This window comes from Trachurus trachurus (assembly GCF_905171665.1).
Source record: "Trachurus trachurus genome assembly, chromosome: 9".
NCBI classification, from domain to species: Eukaryota; Metazoa; Chordata; class Actinopteri; order Carangiformes; family Carangidae; genus Trachurus; species Trachurus trachurus.
In genome coordinates this window covers 34,255,883-34,275,601 of record NC_139895.1, presented here as the reverse complement: position 1 = coordinate 34,275,601, position 19,719 = coordinate 34,255,883, and the positions used below count along the sequence as shown (strand labels likewise).

The 19,719-nt window shown below is 41.8% G+C and overlaps 1 protein-coding gene across 1 annotated transcript in view; it reads right to left on the bottom strand.

Moving 5' to 3' along the window:
• tacr1a (tachykinin receptor 1a) overlaps window positions 1-6,828 on the bottom strand; it is a 59,269-nt gene extending 52,441 nt beyond the window's left edge. The window contains exon 1 of the mRNA XM_083978257.1: window positions 6,065-6,828. Within this exon, the coding sequence (XP_083834383.1) occupies window positions 6,065-6,468 (404 nt within the window). The 5' untranslated portion in view covers window positions 6,469-6,828. The remainder of the gene's footprint in view (window positions 1-6,064) is intronic.
• Between the last annotated feature and the right edge of the window lie 12,891 nt (window positions 6,829-19,719).

Below are 19,719 nucleotides of genomic sequence, written 5' to 3'. Positions count from 1 at the left end.
ATTGTTTAACGGACAGTAGCAACAGTTTATTTTGCACTCATAGGAGTTGTTACCAGAAAAAAAAGCTGATTTACAGCTTGTTGTTTATACCTGCTGTTCTGTGTAGGCTACTTATTTCTGTGCATGAGCTGTCTGTCAGTAAATACAGATTGTTGCAAAACCTTTTCCTCCTTCTGTGATTTTATTTATGACGGGAAAAATATGAACGACGTCATGAGCGACTAGTTGATGTCAACTTGACTTTCACAACATCAGAGTTGACTTTAAAGTCATGCAACCCCTACTGTGCACTAAAACCTCTCTTTTGTGTAATGTCAGAGCTGCACACACTTTATACAGTGAGGCGGGCTACATCCACCTAAGTGCCTTCAAACCTAATGACAGGTGCCACCTGTGCTGCTGACGTACGCTCCACAGAAATATCTTAAAAGGGGAGCTACGATGACGTCTTACATGTTTTGTTTTTTTTCATCCCAATATATTTATTTACTGTCTTTTTCACTTAAAGGAGATATCAGTGAAATGTTTTTGTTAATATAAGTCCTAATTAGTCATATTTTCCGTCAGCAATCACTTACATAGAGTGTTTCGACCGGAACACGAGTCTCTCCGTCACTCTGCTCTGCTGTAACCCGAGGAGAAAACATTTCTTCTGGGATACAAGTGTTATCCAATGAGGAGAGAGAACGGCATGAAGGGCTGTGTGTGCAGCCAAGGGATGCGCGTGAATGTGGTGACGTAGCACGAGGACCAATTGATGCCTGACAAGGGCGGGGGCTGCTAACTCATGGTGCGTTCAAAGAAACTCGTACTTTGTGTTTTTCCTTCCTGTGAAGTCATACCAGTTCGATCTGGTACGAGTTCACGGGTCGGAAGTTACGAGTGGCCGTTATAGGGAACTTTCACAGACAACAGGATGGTAAAAACACGAGCTACGGGTTACCTGGAACGCTACCAAGTCGTAGTTGTGACTTGAAGCTGTAACTTACGGTTTCAAAAGCCTGCCTTGAACGCAGCATTAGCCGAAACGGCCGTGAAGCTGATATCTGCTTTAATATCCACAGTGTAACAGCCTCTCCTGGATGAGCTGTGACCATCATAATCTTGTCTGTGTTTTACCATGAATTATTGAAATCTTCCAATTAGACTGCAGGGTACTCATCTCCTGCTTCTATGACGTCAGGGCTGAAAATTACCAGTGCATTTACAGGTTATGGCAGATATGGGAGAGAGACTTCTGGTCAGCTCTCATTCATCAAGAAACGATTAGCTGGTCAAAACATTGCTGTTATTACATTATATACCATTATCCTAATTTGATATACTACATATACATATGCTAATTTCCATATGCGTCTCATTCATCCTGTCCAGCTGTCCTCATCAAGAGTTGCTTGACACAAATGGGCACTTTATGCCTCCCAGATAGCTCATTCTGACTGATCAGCTCAAACTCTCTCCACAGAGCAAAGTATGAAATGACCAGTTCAAGCGTCACTAAAGACCCAACATAAGGGAAAGTGATCATCAGTGACTCATACGAAGGACCAAGAGCAGCCACACAGATGGACTCAACTAAATGAACTTGAAAATGAAATAATGAATTTCAGTCACACACTTCTCACTGCGCTGAGCTCATTGATACATGATCACTATGGAAAAATATAACTCCCCCTAATCCCTGGAATCTGGAGCCCTTCCCGGGATGCATTTGGTAAAAGGTTGAGAAATTCTTCATTTAAATTCACATAGATATTGATTCCACTTAAAGGGGTGGTTCAACATTTTGGGAAATTGGCCCATTGCCATAATCCCTATAGTTTTAGGAGTATGTTCGTTACCTTTAATTGTCAGTGCAAGCTATTTTTAGAACGGCGGAGCAGAGCCGTGAGCTACTCAGAGCTACGCTACGGAGGCTAATGGGATTTCTTAGTTTCCCTCATCAAACTCATCAAATACACAATCCAACAACTCCAAAACGCTCTGGTGGATAAGTTGTGACCTGCACATTCACCACGCTATGAGATAATAACGGAATGTTACGAGGCAGAGTTGTTTTCAAGGTAAATTTATTCTGTTATCATCTCATAGCGTGGTGAATGTACAGGTGCAATGTTGAACTATCCCTTTAATATTAGTTACATGTATGTGTAGCACAGGTGAGTGGTTCACCTATGGAGACCAACACAAACACAAGAAGAGCTCCTGGATGATCAGCTGGTTTCAGCGTCTATACTCTTTGTATACTTGTATATTTTTTTCGACCCCTGGGTCAACAGTTTTGTTATGTATATAACTGTTACTAAAGTTTTTTTTTTTTTTTTAAAGCTAGTTTCAGCGTGTTTGTACATTTCTGGGGTGGCTGGTAAGAATGAACCAATGTGCATATGAGTGGAAGAAGAAACATTGTGTTGTGGCATCCTGTCAAAAGCAATCAATGTTAACTGGATGTCGCTGCAGCGTCTCAAGCTGGTGGCAGTGTAAAGGCATTCAAAGTGAAGCTAAACACGAATCGCCTGAGGTGAGGCAAACTGATACACACACACACATACACACACACATCCTTGTGAGTTGAACATGTTTCGTTTTAAGCAGATTATTCACTGCGATTTTATGAACCATGCTTTATAATCATGCAGCGATTACAGGAAACAGAGACTAAAGGTGAGTAACAGAACTGAGGCCTCTTTCACTGACACACATACACATGCACCATCATTGTGTAGTAGCTGGCATCTGCACAGCTAGTACAGTAGTCGGGGAAAAATAAACACAAACAGTCCAGTGTGCAAATCTGAGTGAATTACGCAAAGGCAAACATTCACTTTGCTCTCTTTGTGAAAACACTGTTAGAGTCTGCAGCCACTGCAGTTAGAAGACAAACGACTCATGTTTGCTATTGAGAACAAGTTATACTTTAGCCCTGCTGCAGACTATTGCACAGGGACACCCAAAGAAACGTATGGGCGGAGCCATTATGACAGCAGGGCTGATGGAAACGGAGCGTGATCTGAGGATGTAATTACTTCACCACTCCAACGAACAAATCACACTGCAACTGTTCCATTAGCTTTTAGCTCTTGTTATAGCCTAGAAATCTAGACGCACCCTAGCGGCAGCAAAAATATTTGCTCCGTAGGTGGGTCTAGAAACGAGCCATAGGAACTTTTTGAGTCTCGAACACCGATTGTGTTCACCAATCACAGCGCTCTATCTGTTTAGTGAGTCGTTGGGCGGGCTTAACACGATGACGATATACATTTTAATTGGCTTGTCAGGCTAACGGCATCCTGCTCGTTGCTCTGATTAGTCGTAGCGCTACCTAGCGCTACCCTATTGCGTGCAGAGGCAGTTTGAAAGACAGCCTTCATCCCGCCCCCTGGATTGAGCCGAGGTCTACCGGTCGTTGCCAGACTATACATTTTAATGATATAGTCTGGCTTGTCAGGCTACTCTTGTTATTAATCAGTCCTAATTTCCATCCATCCATACACTGGCTACACTGCTTGTGCGTGCAGGGTCATCGTGGGGCTGGAGCCAATCCCAACAACCTTCATCTGATGTTTAACTCTCCACATCTTGAAACACTTAGGTTATTACTAAATCTGAATTTAAAGGGATAGTTCAGCATTTTGGCAAATTGGCCCCTTGTCATAATCCCTATAGTTTTAGGAGTATGTTTGCTACCTTTGTTGGTGTAAGATGTTTTTAGAACAGCGGAGCAGAGCCGTGAGCTGCTCAAAGCCAAACTACGGAGGCTAATGGGATTTCTTGGTTTCCCTCATCAAACTCATCAAATACACGCACATCAGTGGTTTTGCATGAATTTACCACAAAAACAACTCTGTCTTGTAACGTTCCGTTACTATCTCATAGCGTGGTGAATGTTTTGGAGTTGTTGGGTTGTGTATTTGATGAGTTTGATGAGGGAAACCAAGAAATCCCATTAGCCTCCGTAGCGTAGCTCTGAGCAGCTTGCGGCTCTGCTCCGCCGTTCTAAAAATACCTTGCACTGACAATTAAAGGTAACGAACCTTCTCCTAAATTTATAGGGACTATATGGCAATGGGCCAATTTGCCAAAATGTTGAACTATCCCTTTGATGGCTGTTGGAACCAGTGCATGCTTTATGAAAAAAAAAATCATCTTGATTAATGAAACCATAAAGAAAATGTTAGTTATTTATGCTTTATTAATGTTTACAATTAGGGATTTTAATAGTGCCTCTCTTTGAAAGCTCTGCTTCATCAGAGGATGCCAGATGCGAAGAAAATGCAAAAGTATGTTTCTAAGGAAACCTTATGAGCATGGTTTGACCTGAGCTATACAGAGTGTTTCTATAGAAATAGGTTTTTCTCAATTTCCTCAGCACAATCAGCATCAGGCCCTGCACACTGATATCAGCACTCGACTGTGCGGGTGATGTATGGGTTGCGCGGTGGAATAGCACCATGGGGATGATCGCCACAGTGATGAAGATGGAAAAAAATGTGTTATCAGCTACAGCACAGTGCTTCACAGCCCCCCCTCCCCCCAGCCCCTGAAAAGATGCTGCAGATTTGCAATATTTACCAAATTTATTGGAGGTCTAGTAACTAATGAGAACTCTTCATCCAGCCTGGGAAGTGATGAATGAAAATTAAAAAGTGATATATTAACTGCTGCCTAAACACTTTGAGAGATGACTGTCAGCTGTGGATGAATCTCCTCTTAATATTCCCACAGCAGCATCTTCCATACTTTCAAAAATCCATAAATACCTTCTCCTGCCACAGCCGAGAAAGTTTGATGCAATCAGTGTGAATTCAGTGGCTCTCTGTGGGTTTTATTTTTTACAACGTCTTCATGTGGGGTCAGGACAGACATACAGCTCTCTCCAGCTGTATCTCCTCCTGAATGTTAAACTGGGCTGAATGGCAAACCTGACACACACACACACACACACACACACACACACACACACACACATACAAATGTATGAACACAAATAATCCACATATATGTACTACAATAATTTACACGTGGGCAAACAGAGACAGTTACAATCCCGCGCGCACACACATTCAGGACATAATGTTCAAACATGCATAGAGACAACCACACACTTCACCACGCACACGCACACATACTGAAACACATGAACATAAAGACACAAATACCCATAATCTACACACACACACACACACACACACACACACACACACACACACACACACACACACACACACACACACACACACACACACACACACACACACACACAGCGCTGTGCTTTTTATGCGTCCAATTCCAATTCAGCCTCATTGTCATAAGGAGCCATCACACTGATGAATGAGGCTCTCACTCACAGGAATGTCCACGGAGGCAGCGAGGCCGTGGACGTGAAGATATAAATCTCACAGTCCCAATATTCTCTAAACGGTCACTGAAGTGGAGAATACGGAGAATAAAACCTAACAATTTGTCCTCTGTGATCATGTGCTGCCTGTTTTAGAAAACGCAGTTTTTTTGTTTTTTTTTACATTTACAAGAGGAGAAACCGGGTTTTCCCACTCACTGAGCATCACACACCTTCCTTCAACATGTGGAATTACAGGGATCGTCCGATTGTCACCAAGAAAAGAGAGCGCCGCATTGGCTGCTGGGAGTATAGGTGCACTTTCCCTTTCCTTTTCACCGCAATAAAGAAAAATAATATCAAGCTTTCCGTTAATTTATGGATTGTTCCCCAAAGAGTAGGCTACACAGCATCATTACTCTTTAACCATGAAGGCAAAGTAAAATCACAGTCTGATCTCCATCCACCAAAAATCCTTTCATTCATCAGGAATTCAACCAAAATCCTTTCATTCATCAGGAATTCAACCAAAATCCTTTCATTCATCAGTAATTAATTATACAGCCATGTGACCGTGTCATACTTAACTATGCTTTTTATTCAGCATGTTTAATTCATATTTACAGCAAATGTGATGGTCCGAAAAAGGTTGTAGAATAAATTTCAGAGATTTTCCTCATTTCTCGTCTACTTTTTAACAGAGCCGCGGGGGAGGGCGCAGCTTACCTGTCCAGAGCGATGGCAGTCATGGAGTAGATGCTGGCAAACACAGCCGCGATCGGAAAGAAGTTGTGGAAACGGCAGTAGACCAGTCCGAAGTACCACTCATTGTGCACGGCGTAGGTGAAGTTGATGACCGTGTTGAAGGCGGACATGGAGGCTTCGGCGAACGCCAGGTTCAGCAGAAAATAGTTGGTGACGGTCCTCATGCGCTTGTGCGCTATAATAATCCAGATCACTGTGATATTACCTACGACGGACACGATAACTATACAACTGTACGCGATGGCCCAGAGGACGATCCTCCAGACCGGCTGCACAAACTGGTTCCTGTATTCGGTCCCGTTATTGGTGTCGTTGTAGCTGGTGGTCCAGTTTGGCACGTCGGTGGAATTGAATATAGGATCCATTTCGTTGTTGCAACTGAAAGTCACACTAAATCATTAAAATCCAGCGAACGACGCAAAAGCAAACGCTAATCGAAAGTTTTAGAAAGCCGCTTCAGTGTAACTGGGGTCTGCGGAATGTTCACTTAGAAACTCGGGAATTCAGAAGTATTTCAAGTGGAAATGTTAATAAAAACTAGATGCGGTTTAAACTTTCATCCGTGCGTAAAACGAAAACGCGCCTTTTACGCACTATTCAGCAAAACAGCAAGACTGTGTTCCTCTGACCGCTCACTCTGCTCCTTCCTCTGTCCCTCAGCGGCTCTGCGCTCGTCTCCCTCCCCTCTGCTCGCACTGAGCGCCTGCACAGCAGCTTATGGAGCGAGCGCTGCGCACCCGTCCAATAGGCAGCCTAGTGTCATTATGACTATGGATGAGCCCAGGTACGTTATTCATCTCGATCGAGTCTGACCGCACAGGAAAACCAACAGGATTATCATGGCTGAGTAGCTGTTATCCGATTAGATTTTTCTCATGATTCCTTTATTGGCAGCAACAAACGGCACGCAAACAGCAGGGGGAAATAATGGACACATTCAGACTCACAATACATAATAAAAACAATAATACACTATAAATGTTACCAATCAAACTTTAATTAACCTAACTTTATGTGCACGGTGGTGGTGCAGTTCAAAGTGCTTCACAGATGACACAGACTCTGACACTAAAAGTGAGTCATGGTCATAGCAGCAGCAGTGGCATCTCTGATGTCATTCATCTTGAATAGATTTAAAGATTTAATGTCCCAGTACAACTTGTTAGTGATGTGTTTGGATGCCACAGTGACTGACTGCCCCCTCTTGTTGTCTCATATTTGGACTTTGTGTTGTTATAATAATCTCTGGCACCCAGTAGTGTAATAATTATCACTTGACTGATAAGAGAGAAACATAAAGATAGGGCGGTTCAGTGATTTATACATGCACAATAAGAGAGATATGATCAGGTTATCAAGAGCAGTCCATGATACTGTCCTCAGGTGACTGCACTGTTATTGTTTTTAATATCAATCTGTACATATGTATCAATCTGTATCAGAGCCACGTTCCTGGCTCCATTTCTCATGTATGCATTTCCAGGGGTTATACCCAGAAGAGCCGCGTGAGAGGATGAATGAGCTCATTAAGAGTGATGGTCTCCGGCTCAGCAGCAGACCCCTGACAGCACTAAAAGGCTACGGAGGGAAAAGTTGAATGAACCTGAGCGTGCTGACTTTTAGCCATCGATTTTGATTGATATCGCTGTTTATATTTCATTGTAGTCCTCTATGACATTTTTTCAGCACCACAGCCCCACAGACTGTACCCAGGGGCGGAAAAACTTTTTGGCTCAGGGGGCCACAATGAGTTTTAAACTTTGACAGAGGGGGCCAGTATCAGATGGATGGAGAGTGTTTGTGTGAACTAATACAAATGATAGTAAAAGCCCTTATCTAAAATAAAAGAAAACTTACACTTAGTTTAAGTGTTGTTGGTCAGCCTTTTTTGCCAGTGTATCAAAGTTTGCAGTCTTTGTTATAATTTGGACAGGGGCCAGATTAAAAAGCACACAGGCCATAGATGACCCATGCCTGCTGTAGAAAATGACTCTATTATACAGTAATATTAGTTGGCTCCATAACAACAGAACTCACCCTACCTTTATTTAACAACACTTAACAGCTATTTTAAATCCTTACATGTCATGTGAGCAACATTGTATAGAATAGTTACCGTACCTGTGGAGCCACAGTGCCAAACAGGAAGTCAGTCAGTCATTGTTAAGACGCTCATAAGAGTTGCATGTCCATGTGCTTCAAACACTTCTGGCTCTACTGCATCAGTTGTGTTTCAGAAGTCAAAAAGTATTATCCCATGCCTTGAAAATGTGACTGGACTTAATCCATCATTTAAAGCAGAGTTTTCTATGCCAGGCCAGCCTGAGGCAATGTGCTGATTACCACAACAACAACCACATGAATAAACAAATGAAGTTACTCCATCAATAATAAGCAATCCCTGCACACTTGCTCGCTGACTACGAGTCATAAAGTTGATTCAAAAGACAATGTTTAAATCTCAGATCTCAAGTTTGTCAGATGTCAGGTCAAAATCCTTAAAAATACACCATACACAATAGTTACAGCCCTGATAGATTTAGACAGTCCACAGGCTCTGTGGTGACAAGTCAGTCAATTAAAAATGTATCAAATGATATTAAAATATCCAAAACAGAATTCTAGTCTTGAGAAAGCAGAACTTTGAGAGGTTGTATATAAGCACTTTAACTTTTTTTGAATTACCCATTAAGTCACTTGTTTGAGGATCTGAAGTGGTAAAAAAAAACGTTAATTTTGGAATTATGTTGTATATACTGTATACAAAAGATCTAACCTGCTATATCAGCAGGACATATAGTTTTAAAAGCAACACTACAACAGAGGGCATCACTGTAAATACACTGCTGAAAACACTGCAGACGCATTATAAGCCCACACAGAGAATCAGAACCGTGATAGGACCCCCTGAGGAGGAAACACAAACAGACGACAGAAAGCACAACATCGAGAGAAACGCAAATGCAGAGATGCTACGAATATGAACACAAAGCTACAAAAAGGGCAAATTGCATGCGACAAGAACATATCGTCCAGAAATAACTCTATTACAGAACATAAAATAGGGCCTACACTAATTTACCAAATGACTTGCTGAGATAAGACTGATCTCTCTGGGTTGGTGGTGCACGCTGACCGGCCACCTCAGGAGCCAGACTGTTAGCTGCTGTTATTACAGCCAGTCTAACACAGCAGGGAGGTTCTCACATCTCTGAGGATGCTAAGGCAAATAAGCCTGGCATTATTTCAATTAAATGGCCACATACTGTAGTCTAAATTTAAATGGTTACTTTCTTGCACATGAGAAAAAGCATTCTATCTGTATATGCACTTGTCCATTCTATACTGCATGCTTGTACAGCCTGGACAGGGAGATTACCAGTAACACGTAGAGACAAACAACCACATACGCCTGTATGGTGACTCTACAATTAGACTAATGTGCGTGGCTATTTATGTAAAGGTTACACAGGAAGCACTTGCATAGCAATAATAATTAAAATGTGAGTTTTCTTTTGTATGTGCTCTGTCCTTTATGGGGACCATACTATTGGAATCACATTAAGAAAGAGGTTTTTTTCACATGCTGAGACCATAATTGACATCATGCCAATTCATTCAGTGCATCTCTAACACTCATGTATTTCCTCCCTTCATGTTTTACAGGCTGTTGCTTTCATGCAACCTTGTTCAGTGTTAATGCCAAGTGCCCAGAACCTTGTGTACCTCTTGTAGGATCAATTTGTGGCATGCAGTCTTGACTGAGACTCACTTGAAAAAGGGACAAAGCAATTTTATGTGTGAGTACGCTATTGTGATTAAATGAAGGCCCAGAGGAAAATATCTTGACAGCCAGATTACTGTGGAATTAAATACCATTCGGTCCCTTTTCAAGCATTGTCAAGTCCAAATTACCTCTAAGTCTATGGCGACTCAAGTGGCTGAATTGACATTAAATATTCAGTGTATTCATGGTCTCCAGGGTGACCCTGAACTTTTCTTGAATAACAGCATCATGTCAAATGTTGAAGGACTGCACAGGGTTAGTCCCTGTCCCTGACCACAGCCCCCTGGATGTGCCCCTCTTTACTGTCATTTTGCCTACATGTCACGTAATGCCACTGACCTGTGACCTACCCAGGTCAACAGTTCCCCAACGACCCCTGCAGACTAACCAAAATATTTTCCTCTCAACAATTCAATTATAGGTGATGTCCAGTTGTAGCGATACTGCTCCTCCTGCTCAAGGACATTGTATTTCTCTTGGGAGACGCTTCGATCCGCTGTGGGCCGTCCTCTTCGTCACAACTGTCAAGAGCTCAAATGCTGCAAGTAGAAGCACGAGAGGTGAACGGCGCCGGCCTCTATAGCACACAGTAACATACTCTGACTTATTTTGCATCATTCCCCGCTTCACCGCAGTGTTGCTGCTCTACTGTAGTAGCAGATTGGCCGCAGTAAGTCTCCATATGCCCTCTGTATGTGCTGACGCAGCGCTCTGAGTTCTCTCACTCATAATTAATAGGCTGTCAATGAGTTGATCACCTGCATGGTGTGAATGTACAGATAAACTTAATGATTGATGATGCCTGGTAGGTGGGTCGAACAGCAGGTGTGTGGAATGATGTAATGAGTCAACAGAGTGCAGGGAAACCCAGTCTGACACACACACACACACACACACACACACACACACACACACACACACACACACACACACACACACACACACATGCACACTTAAACCTCAGACAAACAAGGGCAAGGGAGACAAAGGAGGAGAGGGAAGCTGGAGGCACAGACTGGACCTTGACAGTTCCTGCTGCTCTGTTTGTCCTCTCCCTGTCTTCTCTGGTCCCCTCCTCCATGAGCTGCACCTGGGGTCTTCTCCAGAAAACACGCTCGTAACATTCCGTTATTATCTCATAGCGTGGTGATGTGCAGGTCACAACTTGTCCACCAGAGCGATTTGGAGTGGTTGGAATTTGTATTTGATGAGTTTGATGAGGGAAACCAAGAAATCCCATTAGCCTCCATAGCGTAGCTCTAAGCAGCTCACGGCTCTGCTCCGCCGTTCTAAAAATAGCTTGCACCGACAATTAAAGGTAACAAACCTACTCCTAAAACTATAAAACTATGGCAATGAGCCAATTTGCCAAAATGTTGAACTATCCCTTTAAATGTTCAGTTCAGTTCCGTAAACTTTATTGTCTGTAACTGACAGTTACACAGGGAATCGAAATGATGTTTCCCCAAACTCCAAATGTGCAATTTAAAAAAAAATGTAATTAAAAAATTTCAACATACATTTACCACACATATATGACGATAATGAAACCTCAGCTGGGACATTCACTAAACCCTGTACAGTCCACTTGTGAGTTTGCCATTATAGCACAGTCTGAATGTAAAGTGAGAATTATTATAGTTTCTGGGCTCATCGTGTACCTCAATGCATCACATAAAGTAATTATGGCCACTGGCCAAGCAATATGCCAGCTACCATAAAGCATTGTGACAGAAACAGTAGCATCCTTCGATTTTTCAATTTTGAGATGAGCTCATTAGATAGTCCTCTACATTTGAGGCTGACACTGTGAGTGCTTCCTCGGTTTGCACGTTCATGTGGAGGGTCCGCCACTTTAAGTGTCATTCTAAACCACTGATTCTTAAGTGGGAGTGGGTTATGAAGCTCTCCAGCACTGAGTGTGCAGCGGTGGAGGCTTACAGTATGCTGTACTGGAGACATACAGCTCTGGTTTAGAGTGGATAAGATGCCACATCTACAAACGTGAGTTCAGTTCTCTTATAAATACAGTCTATGGTTCAGTTTCCAAAAAGAGAATACTATGTTGGATCGCTTCAACCTGACCTGTGATTGACGGTTTTCACATTGAAACTAGAAGTTAAATTGTAGTTTGAAGTGGAACATGTTATAGTGTATATGAGAAATCATGTATGTTTGTGTGACTTGATGGCCTGTGTAGTGTCTAATTTCCAGAATGAAAGAAATGTGGCCAGAGAAGTGTGGGAGTGACTTTTTTTTCCTTTCTATTATTCAATTAATTTCCTTTCACAGGCTTGTAAAGCAATGAATATGAAAGCCACATCTCTGCTCATACACCTACATATTTGTCAATGCTGTGTATGAGATATTTAATCTAGTTAAATATTTATGATCCTTGTTTCACACAAAACAAATTTCTCGTCTGCTGGAGTAAGTCAAGGCCGTGCCAACGCTTGCCAGTGTATTTATACGATCCCACTTAATGAACGGACCTGGCGAGAGCTGGTGTGTGACTCCACACGGAGTGGGAGGGTGTAGGGGGGCCTGCGTATGTTCACTTAGTTCAGCATGTGCATGAGGATTATAAATAGCGATCATTATCAACGGAGCCCTGGTTCAACAATTCACCATGGTAACAGGTAAATAAGGAGCAGATCCTCCATCTTAATCCAGCCAGAAAGATTAATGTTTAAAATTAATTCTTGTTTATTTTTAAATAAAAAAAGGAGCAGGGTCTGAGCGGGGAACTATTACATTTAATTCATTATCATGCACTAAAACACATTATTTGTCAGCATTTCATTTCCTTAATGGATGTCGAGAGCTGGAATCTACTGTTTGTTAGATTAAATGTTTCACTATATTCAGCTGTGAGTTGCTGCAGCAGAGGATGAAACCGATCAGACAGGAGCTTATAGGTCTGTGTTTCTGACCCAGGAGCAGCTTCATGACTTTGGTGTTTTTCAATTTAAGTGTTGAGGTTAAAGTCTTATGTCATGCATATACACACACTTAGCCCGCTCGCCACCATACCAACAGATTTTTAAAGGAAGAGTTCACCAAAAAATTAAATTCATTAGTGACTCAGATTTAGATTTTTATTCCTCAAAGTGCATCTGGAGACCCGGGAGGCCGGTTCGTAGTCCAACGAAAACTTTATAGGAGAGTAATAGCGCCCGATACAAAAACATCCATAAAACTACACAAAAAAACATTTAATATTCCTCCACACTGCTCGTCCGCTGCAATCCAAGTGTCCTGAAGGGATATAGTCCAGAGTTTACCCGAAGAGATGTCATTTAGGCAAGTCTGGTCATGCCCACGTGCATCGCGTGAAGGCGAGAGCGTGCCCCAGGCAAATTCAATACAGGACTGTTTAGGCTGTAAAAATGTCCTAAATGACGTCGTTTCAGGTAAACTCTGGACTATATGCCTTCAGGACACTTGGATTGCAGCGGATGAGCAGTGTGGAGGAATATTAAATGGTTTTTGTGTAGTTTTATGGACTTTTTGTGTCAGGCCCTATTAATCTCATATAAAGTTTTTGTTGGACTACGAACCGGCCTCCCGGGTCTCCAGATGCACTTTGAGGAATAAAAGACTACTCTGGAGTATTCATCAGCATGAGGGTGAGTCACTAATGACTGAATTTCATTGTTGGTGAACTATTCCTTTAAAGCATCTTATTATATTTTACAACTGGCACTTCATAATTATTATTTCATTTCTAGACTCACCTAGTTTTTTTTCCTCCTTTTCTTTTTTCTTCATTCATTCTTGTAATATGTGTATGAATGCTTGTGCTACGAGGGATGAACAATCTCGTTGCGTGGTAACATGCAATCACAATAAAGTCTTCCATCCCATTCCATTGTATCTTAAATGTTTTGGTTCTAAAACTGTATTTCAACATGTAGTAAAACCTATATTAACAAACTCATTTAGTTCAGTTTTCATAGCTGCATTACATTATTTATTACTCAGATATCACATCATCTACAGCCATGATTAGCAGCCAGGACTGTCCAATCAGAACATGACAAATGATTCCTTATTGATCACAGTCTGTGGCTAAATCCTCACACAGCCTTTACTTGATCATAACAGAGAAGGGGGGAAACAGGTCTAACGTAACAAACTAGTCTGGACTGGAGACACACCTGACAGCTGTCAAAAGGAATGAATGAGCTACAGACGGTATGGAAGAGGAAATGAGTCAAACAGCCTCATCAGGCTCAGCAGGAGAGAAGGAGCACACAGCCAGCAGGTTAGCTTTGCTGAGTATAAGTTACCGTGGTAACTGACTCGGGGTTGAAGTGATCTTCAATTCTGGAAGAGAAATAAAGAGTTTCCCCCAACTCAGCTTTAGGAAACGTGGAGTTTCCACTAAACCCTTTTTCTGGAACACCATCTGTCCTGGGAATGAAGTACAGAGGGGAGAGCAGTGGCTTTCATAGTCTTGATTTTCTGGCTGTTTTATACATTTATGTTAATAAACTGTATGGTCTTGGTGTCCTCTTATCTGTGCAACAATTGGCTGTGCCATGTTGTCTTATCCCAACTCAATGATGGACAAAGAGGAAAAAACCAGACATAGTTGTAAATGAAATTAAAGGGATAGTTCACCCAAAATTCTAATTTCAGTCAAAGTCACTCAATATCTACTCACCCTCATGTCGACTAAGGGCTGGGAGAATTTTCAGAGTCCTCCGTGCCTTCTCGGAGTTACGGAGGGATCCGCGCAGCAGTATTTGTGAATGGTGCTCACTTTTCTTCGCCCAAAAAGACACACCAAAAAACATCCAAATACCTCCATACAGCTCGTCTGTAATGTCCCTCTTGTATTGAAGCCCCGACATGAGAAATTGTTCCGCCGGTCAGTGCAAATCTCACACAGGAAGAGCAGTGAACTGAGACACTGGGAGCTTCCGCTACAAACAAGCTTAAAATATAGACTTTTAAAAAAAAATTCTGAACAATTTCTCATGTCGGGGCTTCAATACAAGAGGGACATTACACACGAGCACTATGGAGGTATTTGGATGTTTTTTGGTGTGTCTTTTTGGACGAAGAAAGTTGGTATCCATTGACAACCATTATATGGACAAATACTGCTGCGCGGACCCCCCCGCAACTGAGAGAAGGAACGGAGGACTCTGAAAATTCTCCCAGCCCTTAGTCGACATGAGGGTGAGTAGATCATGAGTGAAATTTTAATTTTGGGTGAACTATCCCTTTAATAACGACAAAAAGAAAAGTGACCAGCTGACTGATATGAGCATCCAGATGGACTGAGCTCCACCTGTATGGAGATTGGAGAGGGACTTCACAACTACATGGAACACTGGTGGGTGTTGTATTCTTATTTTACAGGTGATACTGAAAAATAAGATAAGAATTACTTAATTAATAGTTATTAATAAATTGTTTTTATTTAAATGTGATTTTAATGTTTTATTTCTATCACATTTCCATACATAATGCACTTTCCACTACATGTGAATAAATCAGGTGACCTTTCCTCTCCTGTCTCATCTAGTCGTGCAAGATGTGTGTCCTCTCCTCCCTGAATCAACATGTCACTTACAAAACTCATCTGTCACATTCGTTACTGATAACTCAGCTGTCTCTCTAACAAGGTCAACATGAGTAAAACCAAATTACTCTGGGGTCGGATCAATTCAACATCCTATTTCCTGCAAATGACTTGGCTTTTGACTGCTCAGTACTGCAGCACAGGTCTGACATTACATTACTGAAAGTGATATATCCTTTGTGTGGGTGTAATCTATGATTAATACATCAGTCCAGTTTTCTCTTTTTTTTAAAATCAAATTATTGTCATAATTTCGATTGAAATTCACCTGAAGAGTAATCTAATTAAAGTAAAACCTTAGCCCAGTTATATTGCTATGTCAAATACACCGTATACTGTAGCATAAAGTTGCAACGTGCTAGAGATATGAGATAGAGACCAAATGCATGGAATTATTTCTAATGGGTTGAATCAAACCACACCTGCAATGTATAATCATGAGACTGTGAGAAAATTTAGAATCAGATTATTAAGATGTATTGAGTGTTTTATTGTCAGGTTTTATACCTGCCAATCAATCTGTGTTAAATAAGTGGTTTGCTAGACCCAATCACAGCCAGCAGAAAAACAACTTAGTCTGAGGTGATGCAAATGAGGTCGATTATGATGATGATGTTTACTTCATCTCTCCTAGGAATGTAATGCAGTCCAATCAGCATGCGCTGCTGGAATTGAAAGCCACCAGGTACTGAAACTACGTATCCCAACTGTCATGAAACACATCAGTCATGTTTATTAGATCTAAAGAATCTGCCATCAGTGCTGCCATGTGGCTGATGTCTGATACTGAGCATGGATGCTGACAGTGTCTAACCACCAACTGTTGGGATGCATGAGTGTGAGGTGGCTATAATAACACCAGGCAGCCATGGTAAAAGCAGCATAATAGTGTATAAGGGGCAGTAAAAAGGCAGAATACGACAGATGCATCTTATAGGTCATAATGCTGATTGCTTTGAAATGACCATCATTCCATCACCTTTGTGTTTCAGCCCCAAAACACATCCTGCTGTAAAACAGTACATTTTGTATTCATGTGAACACCAGGCTGTATGAAATGTTTGTTTAGCAGCTCTCAGCAGATACCTTAACATAAAATATTGCTTTGTTTATTCAAGAAATAGAACACCTTGGCAGGTTGCTCAGTGAATACAAGTCTGCCTCCTCCCTGTGGTGCTCTTCCCTTCTTGTCGTCGTTTCCATCAGCTGACTCTCAATTTCCACTTGAGCTCTGGCCACAGTCATGACTGTGATTCCAGTCATGTATTTCCATCAGCCCAGACAGAAACATTTGAGGTCCTGAGGGATCGGGTGAGCCACTGACAAAGGCAGCTAGGCGACCTGCTCCGGAGCAGGAGAGCCAGATGGTAGAAATCCTCACCAAAGAAATGACTATGAAAAAGAAAGCATGACACATGCCACACTGATTATCTAAAATCACAACACATGTAAGATCAAAGTTCCCATTGTACATTATACAGTACATGTGGAAACATATGATTTTCTTTTTTATATTTCACTTAATAGTACAATAATAATGCCACCCAGGGGCAAGAAAACTGTTCATGTAGTAAACTCTCAGGAACTAAAAGATAAGAGCTTTGATTGTTGCAATGAGAGAGTCAATAGTGTCCCAAGTTGCGTACACACACACACACACACAGTGTCAGCTGGCAGACTGACAGTGCAATTACAGTGAGTTTAGTTATTTTGCTATAAACCTCATTTGAATTTCAAACAAGGAAAAGTCAAATAATACAGATTATAATGATGTTGACAACCAGAAAATGCTAGGAAAATTAATTGGAAAAGAACAGACAATACAATTTACAACATAGAATACTAATTTAATTAAAAGTCATGATGAGGTTCGTTTAGAATTTAAAGCAGAACTATGCAACTCCGCTCGCTTTTCCGCTGTTTCGGTTACGCTCCTCTCGCCCATGTGCATTTGTTTACAACAAAGCCGACGAAAAATTTATAAATGGAGCTGTGGATAACGTTACATAACATATATACGATGTTACGGCCTGTATATTTGTGTAGTCTCAACCGTCATAAACAAAAGATTACGGGTTACGGAGCTTGTTTGTGTAGCGGGGTGCAGAGACGAGAGCTGGGACACCGGGGTGGCGACCGTGTAACTACACTAATGTTGCAAGGTTGGTTTTCAGCCAGGTGAAGACAGAGAGCCTCCGTTGTCACTGTAACAAGTCACAAGTCATGTAGTTAAAAGAATAGTTCACCCAAAATTCAAATTGCACTCATTATCTACTCACCCTCATGTGGACTAAGGGCTGGGAGAAGTTTCAGAGTCCTCCGTGGCTTCTCTGAGTTACAGGGGGTCTCAGCGTAGCAGTGCATGTCCATAACGGGCGCAAATCTCGCGAGATTTGGACGGACCTGGAAGAGGAGCTTCCGTTACAAACAAGCTTGAAATATAGACTTATTTAATTTTTTTCTGAACAATTTCGGGGCTTCAATACAAGACGGACATTACATACGAGCAGCATGGAGGTATTTGGATGTTTTTTGGTGTGTCTTTTTGTTACAAAGACAATTGGTATCCATTTGCAACCGTTATATGGACATGCACTGCTACGCCGAGACCCCCTGTAACTCAGAGAAGCCACGGAGGACTCTGAAACTTCTCCCAGCCCTTAGTCGACATGAGGGTGAGTTGATAGAGTGAAATTTCAATTTTGAGTGAACTATTCCTTTAACGATCACAATTAGTCCAGAGCCTTTTAATTAAGGTAAAAATGTAGCATAGCCACGGGAGAAATCCTGCTTAGTTCCCCTTTAAGTTGAATATTTAGAGTAATTTAGGAAGATTAAATTAGATTTACAGAAAAATTAAATCACACATTTTTTTATATTTTCCTTTTCAAACTGAAAGAACAAATTGTGGTGTTACCACAACCAACCCGCTACCTGTAGTGCAATTCATTTGTCTTCAGCCTTTCATCATCAAAGGAGCTGAGAGAGTGAATAGAGCGGTGTGTGGCAACCCCACATTTAGTGCCTCTCTGGAGGACCACAGTTACTACACCGTCAGTGCCAAGCAGCAAATTACAGCTCCCAATAAGTGGCCTTTATACAGTACCAGGAGTCCACAAACCACAGAGTGTCAAGCTGCAGGCATACAGGTTCAAACAGGGTGGAAGTGGAGAGAACAATGTCAGCTCAAGTGCAGGAATCGGAGCAGGTGTGGTGAGGTAAATCACGTTCTCTATAGCCACAACAAGACCTGTGGCATTGGCAGTGCCCCACTCATAAGGTTTTCTGACATACCCACCTCTGGTATAACGTTGGCAGTAAATTAAAAACTGAGCCATAATATGTAGCAGTAAGAAGTGTGAGGAAGTGCAGTGATTTAGTCTGTGTGCAACATGCTACACACCCACACTTTCAACCATTAAGTGCCTATATACACACACCGTCTCTGATGCAGCGGAGGAGTCTGAGCAGCCTGCAGGTCCTGGAAGAAGGCTGTTATCATCTGCACCTGGAAGAACCATCAGAGCAAATTGCAGCACAGTGGTGGATTTGCTCGAGACAAATTAGTTAGCACAAAGAGTTGTCCAACCAAGTCAAGAAGGAAGAGTTATTTATAGCCATTTTGAAGAGTCGTAGTTGATAGCGAGGATGTTTCAAACGTTACCCAACCATCTGATAAGTGTGTTGGATGAAGAATAATGACACATTTCTCCATTAAGTACTTCCACCCTGGGGGAACAATATCCATCAGGTGCATCTCAGAGCTTCCAGAAGGAGGCCACTTATCTATACAATGCAGTTTTCCGTTTTTCCTGGAATATAGAGTATGCCGAGATCTAAAAAACAAAACAGAACATACAAAGATTTAGATGAAAAAAAAAAGAGTTACAAGAACTGTATTGTGCCATGTACAGGTCAGGGAGGGGAAAAGAACACTAAGGACAAACAGACATTGATAACTGAAAACTTGAAATAGTCCAAGAAAAAAAAAAGAGTTCAAAGAACCATAGGTGAACTGGAAAAAAAAGGCAGCAGGAACACTGGGAACTAAAACAGGTCTAATAACAGAGCACTTAAAGCAGATATCAGCTTCACGGCCGTTTCGGCTAATGCTGCGTTCAAGGCAGGCTTTTGAAACCGTAAGTTACAGCTTCAAGTCACAACTACGACTTGGTAGCGTTCCAGGTAACCCGTAGCTCGTGTTTTTACCATCCTGTTGTCTGTGAAAGTTCC